The sequence below is a fragment of the Lupinus angustifolius genome, unplaced genomic scaffold, assembly GCF_001865875.1.
Source record: "Lupinus angustifolius cultivar Tanjil unplaced genomic scaffold, LupAngTanjil_v1.0 Scaffold_118, whole genome shotgun sequence".
In the NCBI taxonomy this organism is placed as follows: Eukaryota; Viridiplantae; Streptophyta; class Magnoliopsida; order Fabales; family Fabaceae; genus Lupinus; species Lupinus angustifolius.
The window spans coordinates 1394869-1408378 of record NW_017724979.1 but is presented as its reverse complement, the minus strand read 5'-3'; the positions used below and the strand labels follow the sequence as shown (position 1 = coordinate 1408378).

At 37.3% G+C, this 13510-nt stretch overlaps 1 protein-coding gene across 2 annotated transcripts; it reads right to left on the bottom strand.

The window, feature by feature from the left end:
- Positions 1 to 936: 936 nt before the first annotated feature.
- LOC109339887 (brefeldin A-inhibited guanine nucleotide-exchange protein 2-like) lies at positions 937 to 13143 on the bottom strand. 2 transcript variants are annotated; one of them, XM_019577415.1, is made up of 11 exons: positions 11721 to 13143; positions 8699 to 9016; positions 7968 to 8313; positions 7452 to 7874; positions 7071 to 7364; positions 6142 to 6405; positions 4290 to 4789; positions 3476 to 3797; positions 2974 to 3355; positions 2144 to 2811; positions 937 to 1828 (listed from the first exon to the last, which is right to left on the bottom strand). In XM_019577415.1, the coding sequence occupies exons 1-11, from the start codon at positions 12902 to 12904 to the stop codon at positions 1217 to 1219; spliced, it is 5313 nt and encodes a 1770-aa protein (XP_019432960.1). In that variant the 5' UTR covers positions 12905 to 13143; the 3' UTR covers positions 937 to 1216. The 2 variants fall into 2 exon arrangements, with proteins under 2 accessions (XP_019432960.1, XP_019432959.1); XM_019577414.1 differs by having other exon boundaries at positions 6142 to 6415; positions 7072 to 7364.
- Between the last annotated feature and the right edge of the window lie 367 nt (positions 13144 to 13510).

Genomic DNA, 13510 nt, shown 5'->3' with positions numbered 1-13510 from the left:
CCGGTTTTCAATTGAACCGTACCGACCATACCGATCGGTTTCTATTTAACATTAATTTTTAATGAAAATAAGAAAAAATATTGATTTTTTATTGATTTTTCAACATTAATAATAATATATTATATATGTATATCTAATTTCGCCGGTATGGAGTTCAACAGTGAACTACCAGTTGAATTATTATAGCACGGTTTGAGTATATGAATTCAAATCTCAATTATTGCACAACTTCCTCTCGGACAAAAACTTTGCCAATGAAAATTTAAACACAACCTGTGCCTCATTGCCATAACATGTGTTCGTCAGCCTCCTCAATCATACATTGTTTGCATGATAATCCTCTTTCATATCTTAGATATAGTTTTGTTTCAATATACCCGCTAAAACCCTCAACTGCTAGAGCCCCTCCAAAAACTTCAACTTATCCCATGAGTAACTACAACCAAATATCATCAAACTATCGATTTTTTAGGCTAAATCTATTCTAGTTTTTTTTGTAGCTCCTTTTTAATTTTGTTGCTACTTTATTTTATAAATATTTTATAATAATTCCTTCTATAATTTATGAATTTTATTTAAAAAAAAAGTTTATACGTAAATAACATGTGAGCCAATCCAATTCAATCCACCACTCAAATTGGGTTGAACAATCTCGGCTCCCCGTCTTTGATAAGCTACAACTTGGCGCAACTCACTTTGACCCCAACACATGATGAGCCTACCATCGGCTAGGCTCACTTTGAAACTCTAGATATGAGGAAGCAAAATAGTAAAGTTAGAGTACACTGACCCACACTTGTAAGACTCATTTGTCCACCAATGAATCATAAAACTTATACCGGTTAACCCTCAAAAAGCATCTTCACCCTTTGCACCACAGCTACAAAATTGATCATTTAATAAGAAAATAAGGTTTCACAGGTGGACAAAAAGAAATGATCCATAACTCATTATTTTCAACAACAAAAAATGGGCCAAAGTAATAAATAACATTTAACCTCTTCTTAACACAAAAATTCTGCTTAAAAAAGCTAAGCTTCTAAAATACAGTACTTGAAGGTATATATAAACCCAATCACTCCTAACTTTTCATACACTATCCAACTATACTTCTGTAAGTGATCAAAGGCAAAGGAGAAGAGGTAACTATCAACAAAGAAATTTTAAAAAAGTATATATCTTATATTTCAATGCAGGGTCAATATCACCCATGAAATCAACATGTTCTTAGCAAAACAGGACCAACTGATAAACTAAGCACATCACTGAGAGCTACCTGGACCTCAGTTGATCCATGTTCGCAACTGATCATGCTTGAGAGAAGAGGGAAAAGGTGAGCCAGGTTCTTCTCGAAAGAAATGTCTCCCAAATTACAAATAGCATGAAGAGTAGCCACAACGAGAGGTGCACGTGCAGCCAATTCTTTTAGCTTCCCAGAGCCTAAAGGAACTAACCAATGCTGTTGTATACCGCAAGATGATTCAGATACTTGTCCAGAACCTGCAACTTCAATATAAAACTCCAAGACCTCGTGACAAAGCCGAACAAGGTGGGTCTCAACTTCAGCCTCATCATAACTAGGAGGCTTGTCCACAACAAGGTTGTCTAAAAATGTGACACATATTTGGTAGCACTCGTTCTCAAGGCGTGACAATGGAGGGTCTTGCATTTGAGCCATAGGACCAAACTCTAGTAGCTTAGAACGTAAATTAATATTGGTGTTGATCTTGTGAGCATGGAATGCCACATCATGCAACAAATCAAACAGAACTAGCAGGGTTTTCACTGAAAGGTGAGATCGGTACATGTTATAGACCTCCATCACCCCCTGACAATTTCAGTAAAAGAGTTAGCAACATTTTTTAAAACATAATGCATATATTTTCAGGTGTCACAATTTTATCAGTGCTAAAATTGCAAAACTGAAATGCACTGCAAAACAATATTGCAAACTAAAATGTACTGCAAAAAAAATATTGCAAAACTAAAATCGCAATATGAAGACTACAAGATCTTTGATTATGTCCATGAAAATACTAAGAAATGCATCATTAAAAAAAATTCATTATCTGTTATTGCTTCCTTTAAATTTGTCTTTATAGGTCCTGTAATTAACATTTGGAGGAACAGAATACGAATCTACCTGAATCAACAAAAGCTGAACAGCAGCTCGGCATTTTGCATCAGATAAATATGCATACAGATGATGAGTCCTGTTATGAGGCAAACCAGATTCAGCAGTATCTCTGTCATCTTCAGCTGTTGAAACATGTTCATGAATTCTAATCACAGACTCTACACTGTCTAGAAATGAAAAGTTTGGTAGTGTATCATGTACAGCTTCTTTTAGTGACAAAACAACTTCTAACCATTTCTCATCAGAAAATTGTTCTCCAGCATTACTCATCAAACGAACAAATTCAGCAATTCCAATGCCAGCAAGGCCTTGATGAGGGCGCTTTATGAAGCTTACAAGGAGCATCAGCACCTTTCTTAAAAGCGGATTGACAGTGTTATAAAATTTGACAAAAATATCTACAACCAGTTGGAGGGTTAATGTGCATGTCTCATAAAGCCATGCATCTTGATCAAGTTCAGCATCAGTCCCTACTTCATTGACCTGTGAGCTACTTCCTGAAGGATCAATAGCGTGCCAAACATAATCAAATATGGGAAATAAGACTGATTCAAATACTCTCTCCCATAAAGGTAGTGAAAAGAGGTGACCATGCTTGCGTAAAGTTTCAAACAGAACTTGCAAGGCATTCTGCCTTATCTCGGACCTTGGATCAAAGCTAAGCTTAGACAAACCTGCATAAAATAGACAATACATACAGTACATATGTGAAGCTTCTTGCAATTTGAACACAAAATGGATAAAAGTAAGCACTAATCATTTGAGCAAGTAAAAAGCATACGATAAATACTTCTTCTCTAGTTCGTGCCTAGATAAACTTAATAAAAAGTCCTTACCAGCCAATAAAGGGAACCAGAAATAGATATGAGTATCCTTGTCTGTCAACTCTCCATTGTCTAGTTTCCCCTCTTTCCCTGTATGAGGTGAAGGTAAGGAATTCTTTCCAAGAGTTTCCTTGTCTTTGGTCTTCAAGGAAGAGCCAAGGTCTCCTTCCGCTAGTTTTGTTGCACAAAGTCGAAGAATAGCAATGGCATTTAGGCTAATCCCTTTGTTAAATCTACTGTTTGTGAATGCTATTAAACAATTCACGCAATCTGTAAAGGTGGTGGTTTCAGTTTCAGTAATATATAGAAAGTAATCTCGGATAATCTTCACAATAATTTCAAAAGCCAAGAGTACAATGTATTTGTGGTCATCGGATGCAGCAGTTGACAATACCTGAAAATCAAATCAACAGGCATTAAATGGGAAAACAACTCTTCAGCAGGCAAAATCAAAACAGAAGCATATTCTGTACAAATTGAAACTCTACAGCAAGCAGAAATTGAGGAATCCTACCATGAACATGCTCTTCCATCCTGATTTGACATTGTTGACACGAGCTAAAACCATTTGAGAGACACATCTAACAATAAGTTCTCTAATTTCAACAGCACTACTCTGCCGCATAACAATGATAAAAGGCTTCATAAATTCATTTTGAAAATTATAATTAGCCAACTCTTCCCGTTCTAGAAATTTCATTGACAACTGACGCAAGGAATCCATTGCAAAAATTGCGATTGAAAGGTTCTCAGAACATCCAATGGTCACAAAAGAATCTGAAAGAACATGCCAAATTCTTGACCAGACAAGCCTGATGCGGTTCATATTGTAGTCCCTGTTACACATCATAATCATGTCAAACAAAAAAATTGGACACCAGTGAATAAACATTAATCACTCATGAACCGAAATGTGAGCCCAAAGCTCCGTCTGAACAAATTTTTTTAAGATTAGTTGCACCTTCCTAACTTCTTTGGGGCCTTGGGACATTGGTAAGCTTCATTAGCGTTAAGAGTAACTGCTGCTCTCTTGACAAGCAAAACAGTATGCTAATTACAAGTACTTGAAAGGAAATTAGTTCAATTTTCCAACATATAAAAGATTTTGCATGAGATTAGAGATTTGAAAAGGCAATATGCCAAATAAGAAAAACCAACCAGGGCAACAAAAGCCCAGAAGATCAGCATTTCAAGAATGTCATGAACTTTGTTGTTCATTTATAATAACCCCCAACCCTTAAACACGAAAAGACCCATGACAAAAAATAAAGTTCAGAGTGAGAGAAAGGAGTTAGCATGCATTAAAATAGCAGGAGTGTAATACATACGCGATCTCAACTATCTTTGTAAGGCTGAACACCCGCGGATCAGATGGAGATTTCAGTTCTTCCATGGAGACCTTGCATAGGGCCTTAACAAAATCTATTACCGCCTCGCTTTTCAGATGGTGACTCCGAGTAAATATACGACTTATTTCTGAGCTTCCAACTTGTTCGAACATATTCAGATTAGAAACTAGATTTTTCACCTGTTTGGATGTGACGGCTCCAGAAGTATTACTGCCAATTCCAGCACTATTGTATGAACCCCGCATCACTGTGGAATCTGCATGTTGCATCCCCCCAGGTCCCTTTTTCTTCAACACAGGAAGAATAGTTGATTTAGCTTGCTTTGCCTTGTCAGAATCATTCTGATTTAGCTTACTTTGCCTTGGTGAAGCTCCCTCTCCAAGAAGATGTAGATGCTCAAATCGAGAAACACAGGTCAAGATATGTTCCCAAGCTTCTTGTAGATAATTCCCATCCTCATCAGCAATAGTAATTATCGCCTATGAACAATTCATACAGAAACTCCAAAGTCAAATCCACAAGAGTAAAGAATTGGATTTAAGTACCAAAAATACATCACTACTAAGTATAATATGTCTCCAGATATTTTTCTAAGAATAACTTTGAGCAAAGGCAGGAAAACTTCCAAAAACATGTTTCCATTAATTTTGCAATTATCACACATCAGAAATTGTGATCTTTAACCCACAAAAGGTATAGATCTTGTTTTTACTGGCATGTTTATTTGATGAAATCACTCGCAGACTTTAGCTTCAGACAGGATGAATCATAAAGCATAATCCGTTGTACTACTAAAACTTGTTCAGACCAAATGAAGCCGTCGTTAAAAACTTGCTGTTGAAAGCCCTTTGTGCAAACTTTACAGCAACATGATAAGGAGGTGCTTCATAATTATAAACAAGTCCTAAAACAGTGTACATTAAGGAAAAGTTTTCCTGCCTTTCAAACATGCCCTTACAGCAACAACAAAAGGTCAGACCAAGACAAATGACAACAAGGCAATACGATTTATATGTGTTAGAAATAGGATTAAGTTGTGCAAGACAAACAGAAGCCGATAAGGAATATTACTCAACAATGTTCTAGGAAGTGGAATGAAACAGAAACAAATAGGATGTTGTAATAATAATAGTCAAAGAAGGTTGCTATACTAATAATCAAAGATATTCCTTCTAAGATTTTTTCAACTAACTAAATTTCAAGTATAAAATAGTAAATGGCATTTTTTTAAAAATAAAAGTAAAATAAAAACTCTTAACTACACCCCACAATTTGAATCAAACGAAAAGTTAGAGGCTGAGGATATGAGAGGTAATGGCTCCTCTCACATTATTTCCTTCCCCAACATAACCTTCTGAACACCCAAACAAGGAAGTCATTCCCTTCCCCTCCCACTCACATTCAAAGTCAAAACAAATTCTTAAACGGCAACAACCCCTTTAATGTCCCAAAATGCAATCATACAACAATAACCAAGCATTAGTCCCACTAGGCGAGGTCGGCCACATGGATCGAACGACGCTATAATACTCTATTATAAATCATGTCCATTGACAAAACATTAATCACTAAAACAAGACAACATATCAATCTTTAATCATGTAATACCAAATACATTTTGAACAAGGACAATAATGAAAAAGCATGGAAAACATCTATTTAAGAAAACGATTAAACATGGACCATTTCAAAAATATTTCATGGAGCATAACGAATAGTATGAAAGGGGGCACTAACATTGTTAATGTAGCATGACAAAATTTGCTAATCAAAATGACTTCTTATTAGGAAGTTCAACAGCCAGCAAAAAGAAAATTTTAAATTTACAAACCTTGATTGCATCTATATTTTTCTGCTTAATATTAGCAGGAAAATGCAGGGAGGTAAACTTTGCTAATGAAGTCACAAAAGCATCTCTCTGAGTCTTCATGGACATTATGGAAGTAACATGAATAGCACGGCGGAAACCTTCAAGACATAGAGCTATTACAACTTTATCATCACTTTGATCAAGAGGAACACTAAAGGCGGCTAATGTTGGTGCCCAACACACCTCCATCATGAATCTAACGACCACTGTATCTGTTTCTTCATAATACACTGACCTACAAATTGCAAACATATCAATATGTTAAGGTTCCATCACAAATCCAACTAGCAATGAGAAGAGTATCCCAACATGCATTTAAACCATTCCTGAGACAATGAGGCAAGCGGTGCGGGACTCACTTCCCTCCATGAAAGGACATCTTTTGGCCCATGATAACTGGAGAAAAGTTGGGCTTGGACTCTAATACCATGTTAAAGTTCTATCTTTATTTAAACCATTCCCTAGACAATAAGGCATGCAGTGTGGGACTTACTTCCCAACACAATATATACTTTCCCGAAATATTATGAAAGAAACAGTAATAGAAGGAATAAGTTCTATAAAAAGAAGGAAAAATAAAAAAGGGCAATCTGAAGCAATAAAGCTCCATGCATACCCGTTATGTGGGGCTCCAACCCTTCAAATTCAAAAGAAGTGATTTAATTGGCCTAAATGTTACATACTGCCATGGACTATATAAAGAACCAGATAAATGCTATTAAATAATAAAGTCGTAGGACCTTAGGCAGATTCAAGTGAACCAAACAGTGACAACAGAAGGCTCTTCATGCAAAAACAATAAAGTTAAATGGTGTGTGTGAACCGATAAAAGAATTTGAATTTTGGGCCATAAATGTTTTCAACAGAATAGGAAAATAGTGGAGAACCTACTCAGATTTACTAGCGTTTTCTTTGAATTGTTCTTGCATACTTCGGACTAGATCATCGCTGGATTCCATATGACTGTCTTCCCCGCACTTATGTATCACAATATTCAATATATTATCCAAGCCTAAAAGTTGGTTAGAGTTCACAGCCTGTCTTTGTTGGGGTGCCAGATCAACTTCTTTCATTTTGATCTCATTTCTAGATATTCTCTCAAACAAGGACCTCAAGTATTCCTCTGATAAATCTTTTCCATCATCTATGCCCCGGTTGCTTTTTATGAAATCATCAGTGGACATCTGCATAACTCAACAAACAAAACCAAAATGAATAACTCACCACATCTTTCATAATCACTTGTACATGAATATATTAACTGAACACACCTTTTTCTTCACCATAGGATTGTGAGCATCATTATTCAGCAAAATCACAGAATACGCAAGGACATATGCTGTATCAGCACTAGAAAATATTTTTGGATTACATTTGGAATAACGTTCAGCAAACTTTTCCATGATTCGATCAATTTTCTGAGCCTCACCAGGCAGTCTAAAGCCTTCAAGGAAGGCCCTGATTGCCTCATCAAACTCAATTCCTTGAAAGTCAAATGAGTCCACATAAGCATGCATTACTTTCAGAGATAACTCTTCCCCTTCTCCCAGGTAGTCACCAATCAGAGTCGTGTTAAGCCCAGATGCATCTTTAAGAAAAGCAGCTATATCCTCTGGTGAATTACCCACTTTATTGGCATTGATGAGGAATTCAATTCCTTTCTTAGGCTTCCTATTAAATAGCGATATACCTTCCTGCCATAAAATTATCATTAGCTTCATAAATGAATAACACCGTAAGTAATAGCAGAGATCTTCTTGCAATTCCAATCTTACGCATGTGCTTACCTGAAGTTCCAATTTATAAGCCTGGTGTTGCTCAATAGTTGAAACATCAGATGCCTCATTAGATATTTCAGAATGAGGGTCAGATCCTTCAACCAGCTTTTCTTCCTTCCCATTTACCATGGGAAGACCTCCAACATTATGGCCATTATCAACTACTTCAACTTTCCTGGCTGAATGAATATCTGGAATTCGCAATTGTTTGTTCATATAGTCTCCTATTGATTTTAAAACAGCAGTCAAGCATTTCATGGCTTCAAGTTTGAGTGTTGCCTCTTGAGGTGGCAAAACTGTTGTCGTTACACCAGGAGGGACACCTTGGGCAGTTTTAAGAAGTCCGTTCACCAGTCTAGAAGGACCATAACAAATAGAGTTTGTTAAATATATAAAACCATTCGTCTGCCTTCACCCAACAGCTTAAGCTCTGGGGAAATTGGTTCATGAAATGGCATCGGAGACTCTATAACCAAACAGTCATGAGTTCAATCCCTGTCATTCCCATCCTTCTTAATAAAGAAAAAAAGAATTTAAATTTCAACACGAGGTATGGTGGGCCTGATCATAGTCCACCCTTCAAGCCCAAAGGGCTATTGAGTGAGGGGGCATTTTAAATATATAAAACCATTCATTTGCCTTCACCTAACAGCTTAAGCCTTTGGGAAAGTTGATTCTTGACAGAGTTTATTAAGTGAAACAGCACATATTATTAAACAAAGTAAAACATACACACACACCTCTCAAATATGTTTGATGAATTGACATCACAGTCATAGTTGATAAAAATGTATAACAATATCTGTGAATCAACACAAAGCTTCTCCACAAAACGAAGCACTAGCATCTTTTGCTGAAAATTGGGTTGAGCAACATTTTCTAGAATCCTGAGTACAATCATAGGGAAAAAGAGTCCTATTTCTGCTTTCAATCCAGCTCTAAATCTTGATACCAGACTGATGAAGATGGAGCATGATAGCTGAAAAACAATCATTACAGTTGAAGCACTGTTCTTCAACAATGATAAACATAAGTACTGCTTAATGGCACCCAAAAACCTGTTTTCACCAAAGCCAATGCAATCATCAGTAGAGCTCTTTATCATCCAGAAAAGTTACATGATAAAATAGAAGAAAAAACAGCATCAAGAAATGACGAGAAAACAGAAAAGATAATATCACTTTTCTTTAATGGAAACTTGAAAAGAAGGGGTTCAAACAAAATAACTTAAGATAACAAATTCAAGAGACAATAATAAAGGAACTAAAACGCAACAGAGTAATAGACTATTGACACCCTAAATATATATCAGTACATGAATCATATCAATTTATTAACAGCATGTTTACGTGATTTGATCAGTTAGTCTGCAAACTCCTGAAGAATCATCAATAATGAGACAAAAGGGGGTTTCAGAGTAGTGAAATTAAATTTCTGATTTTATGCATTTATTCTATCCAATAATTCATATATTTTTACTGACAGCATCAGATAGGAAGCTTAAACATGCTACTTCATAAGAATTGCAAGGCCCGGTCAATGCCTGGGAATAATGCTGAAGAGGCTATAGGATCAAAACTCCAAAACTTAGCATTAATCAGTTGCAGAAGGCAACAAAACACCAATACATCTACTACGATCAAAATTTATTGCATGAGTTCGGATAATTCAGACAATAAATCTCACTTGGATTCCATTTTTTACCACTCAAGAAGAAGATTAGCTTCACAAAAACTAGAAGAAATAACTAAAAAGTAGGTGGCAGAGCCATGCAACAAAGCCAGCAAATCCGTCTGCATGTCTGCCAAAGAAACACAACTAAAAAGCCCAAGGGCAAAGTGTTGGAAATTCGGAATTTCTAACACAAAGCACCAAAAGGATGCCAAGTGTAACCTTATCCCAAACAAAATCTGAAGTCAAGAAGGAGTCATTGAAGATAGTTGCACTAAATGTTTCATGTTGGACTTGTAAAAGCACACAAGCACTGCCGTACTTGCCTCTCTTCTAAACAATTATTATCTGGTGTCATTTTAGTTTTTCACTTTTCTATGCATTGGTATACCAGTCAGACTTGTCTGCCTGTTAATCAGTGGCACATAAGTCTTTTGACTTTGAAGGATGAGCTATCTTCTCATATAGACAGCAGAAGTTGTATACTCAGTTTATTTAATTTTTTACTCATAAAACAAATAAATAACTCTTAAATTATACATAACTTTCTAGCTATGAATAGAAAAAGGAATACATTACAAAGGGGATAAGATAGCCGCCACCAAAACTGTGAGCAGAGCTGTCAAGCTTGACAAGACAACAGTAGAGAGAAAACAACAATCAAGCCTTAATCCCACTAGGTGGGATCGGCAACATGGATCGAGCGACGCCATAATGCTCTATCATAAATCATGTTCATTGACAAAGTATTGATATCTAAGTCTTTCCTACTCGTTTCGCTTATGGTTTTTCTTAGGCTCCCTCTTCCTCTACAATTGGACTAACCTCCACTTGATCTTTGTACTATAGGTTTTGTGCAAGGAAGAAAGTGAGTCTTCTGTTGTAGGTTTTGTATGAGGAGGAAAAAGATTGAGGGTTGGGGACGAAGAAGGTAAGTACAAGATAAGTAACGGTTACTTAGTTTAAGTGAGGATAAACAAGATATTTCTTCATAAAGAGAAGGCAAAAAAGAGATTTACCAAGTTAAAGAGGGAAAAACTGAACTTTAATGAGCTAAAGTGATGGTAAAATGGTATCAAAAGAGGTTAGGGAAATAAAAACATTCAGAAACCCTAATCTACAAGCAGCACATGGAGTGAAGGCTTAGATAGCCATTATTTCTACAACATGGCCATGACAGCAACCGCAGTTTCTGCTCTGACCAACCACTCTACAACGCATCAAGTCGAAGCAGGGTGCAGATCTGCTCCACTACTTCGCTATTGTCATTGAACACTATTGACTACTTATCCCTCGCTGGGTACCAAAAATCAACATAGAAAAATGTTGAGTGACTAGTGGTGTCAATTACTGTAGTCTAGACACCATAGAATATGCTGCTAAAACGAATTCATAAGAGACAAATATCAAGAAGGGTTTTACAGTTCAGAGTATTATCAAAACTTGTGAACTCGAATATAGCAACCTCCAACTAGAAAGTCTCCAACATAACAATCTAATACTTACAAGCTTCTCTTTAGATTATTTACATCTTGCTTCATAACCCCCACTCTCCCCCAAAAGGTCCTTCAAAATTTTATTTCCATGGTGGAGATCCAAATGATAGTCATAGAACCTTATGGCATCATTTGATCCGTGCAGCCAACCACACCTAATATAGAAAAGCTTTGTTGTTGACAAAGTGCTACCAACAATGTAAATGCTATAATGTACATGAGAAAGTGACATTGAGTTATTAAATGTGAGAGAACTTCCAGAAAATATAGTCATTTTTACAAATTTCCAGTTCTAGGTTTAAATAATTAAACCTTTTAGCTATCTATCACCAGAATTAAACCAAGACACATCTTCATCCTAACTGACAAAAACTAATGTTTAAAGATGAACACTTGAAACTAAATAACACATGAAAAATACTAGCAACACAGACTCTTTAACATTAGTTGTGTTACTAGGTGTTTCATATGAGACCCACTAAATAGAGAGTGGACTCTGCCACATAAAATCCACCCAATAATGAGTAGTATGTTGAAAAGAGTGGGTTAAAGGGTATATTGCTAGCATTTATCATAACACCATGTTACATTCTACCTTTCACTATTTCTGAAGACAGCTCCAGCATTCTCCAGCAAAATCTTCAGCAACTCCAAAGCCAAAATCTTCCCCTTCAACGACTGCAGATCGGAAGACATGTCCTTAGGCAGCGTCTTCATAGACAATTTACAAAGCGCCCTGAACACCAAAAAGGCATCCCTCCTCAGATTATTCCCAATCTGGACCTGCAAATCATCATCCCTCTCCACCATCTCCTCTCCATCCACCAGCTCCCCTTTCCTTCCCTCCAGTGCCGTCTTGTACATACTGATCTCCCAATGCTTGGCATCCAACATGTCCTTATCAGTAGAATCCAACAAATCCGCCGGATTTATAGTCTGCACTACAGCATTCTGAAATGCGCCATCATGACCACTCTTACTACTAGATGTGACGGGGTTCAGAACTCCATTGTCTTGCATATTCTTTGTGATAAAACCCTGTACAAACTGCATCGATTTATCCACATCAGATTTTTCCACGGGTTCCATCAATTCAGCCACAACAATTGGCTGAATTGGAACCGTGGAAGAATCCGCTTCCATTCTCCTAAATACAATCACCAACATTTGAATCAACGATGCCTTCGCAGTGGTCTGATTCACTGAATTCTTACTACCAAGATATATATCATAACAAGTCCTTACAATCAATAGCAAACAATCTCCATGAATCCTCAAAGAAATCGAAATTACCGCAGATAACAGCGTCTTCAGCACCAGCAATTCCAAAGCATCATCCCCTAGCTCATGGCACTTACACACAGATTCAATCAAATTCGCCAGCAGCTTCGCCTCAGGACCACCTCCCGCGGGGTCCACTTCACCTTGGAGGTACCCATGGGCGATCAGCTTCTGCACAACGTCAACAACCGGCTCGGCTATCTTGACGAAGCCAGAGCCGGCTGCATTAATGAGAAGACTAATGATGGATTCTGATTCTGCAAATGAACGTTCCACGGGGCCGCCATCATGGAGTGGGCCCGGGACTGAGGCCTCAGGCTCACTCACATCGGCAGCCTCGTGGTTGGATTGTGGTTTCTGGGAAGTGAGTGTTTCGACGACTGATTTGCACTCCTGGACAAGCTTGGCAAGCTTTTGCCGTGTGGCCAACTTGATGATCTTCTCGAGGGTGGGGACGAGAAGCTGACTCAGACGGGAATCGGCTTCCGGAGAAGCCATTCCCGAGCTGGAAGCGATTAGCGGATTCAGTCGGGGTCCGGAATCGGAACGCGAAATATGAAGGCGGTTATGGGGACGAGTTACGGAGCGAGTTAGGTGGTTTGGCAATAGCAGGCGAGTTGACTCAGTGAGTTAGGGGAAGGATTTGAATCGAGAGAAAGGTCGACGGAAAGGATTGAATTTGAGTCTTCAACAAAAGGCTCTGTAAGTAGAGTTGCATGAGTTTAGGCTTGAATTGACTGAAAACTGAAAAGACCCTTCTTTTATAGATGGACTCTGACGTGGTTTTTTTAATTAAAAAATATAATATTTATATACAATCAATACATATTTACCATTCTTTTAGTTTTATTACTTAAGGTACTTTAAACTCTTCTCCAAATTACATTAATCTAAAACATAGTAGATTTTACGTAACTTCATATTACATATGTAACGACATATTACACGTGTCATTCTTAACTGACAAATATAAGTATTTACTGCTTTTATTCCTAACTTGCGCCTCATTGTGTAGTTTTGGTCCCTAACCAAAATGGCACCTCATAGCTTTGGATGTTACTTAGGAATAATACAGGTAATGTTATGTTGGACAAATTTTATCAT

What these genes read in the sequence shown, in the direction of transcription:
- LOC109339887 (XM_019577414.1), bottom strand. Translation starts at nt 12,904, where the DNA reads ATGGCTTCTCCGGAAGCCGATTCCCGTCTGAGTCAGCTTCTCGTCCCC. An exon ending in AAAATATAGATGCAATCAAG is followed by an intron (nt 4,790 to 6,141) that starts GTTTGTAAATTT and finishes AATTGTTCATAG; the next exon opens with GCGATAATTACTATTGCTGA. An exon ending in ACAAAGATAGTTGAGATCGC is followed by an intron (nt 3,798 to 4,289) that starts GTATGTATTACA and finishes GATGTGTAACAG; the next exon opens with GGACTACAATATGAACCGCA.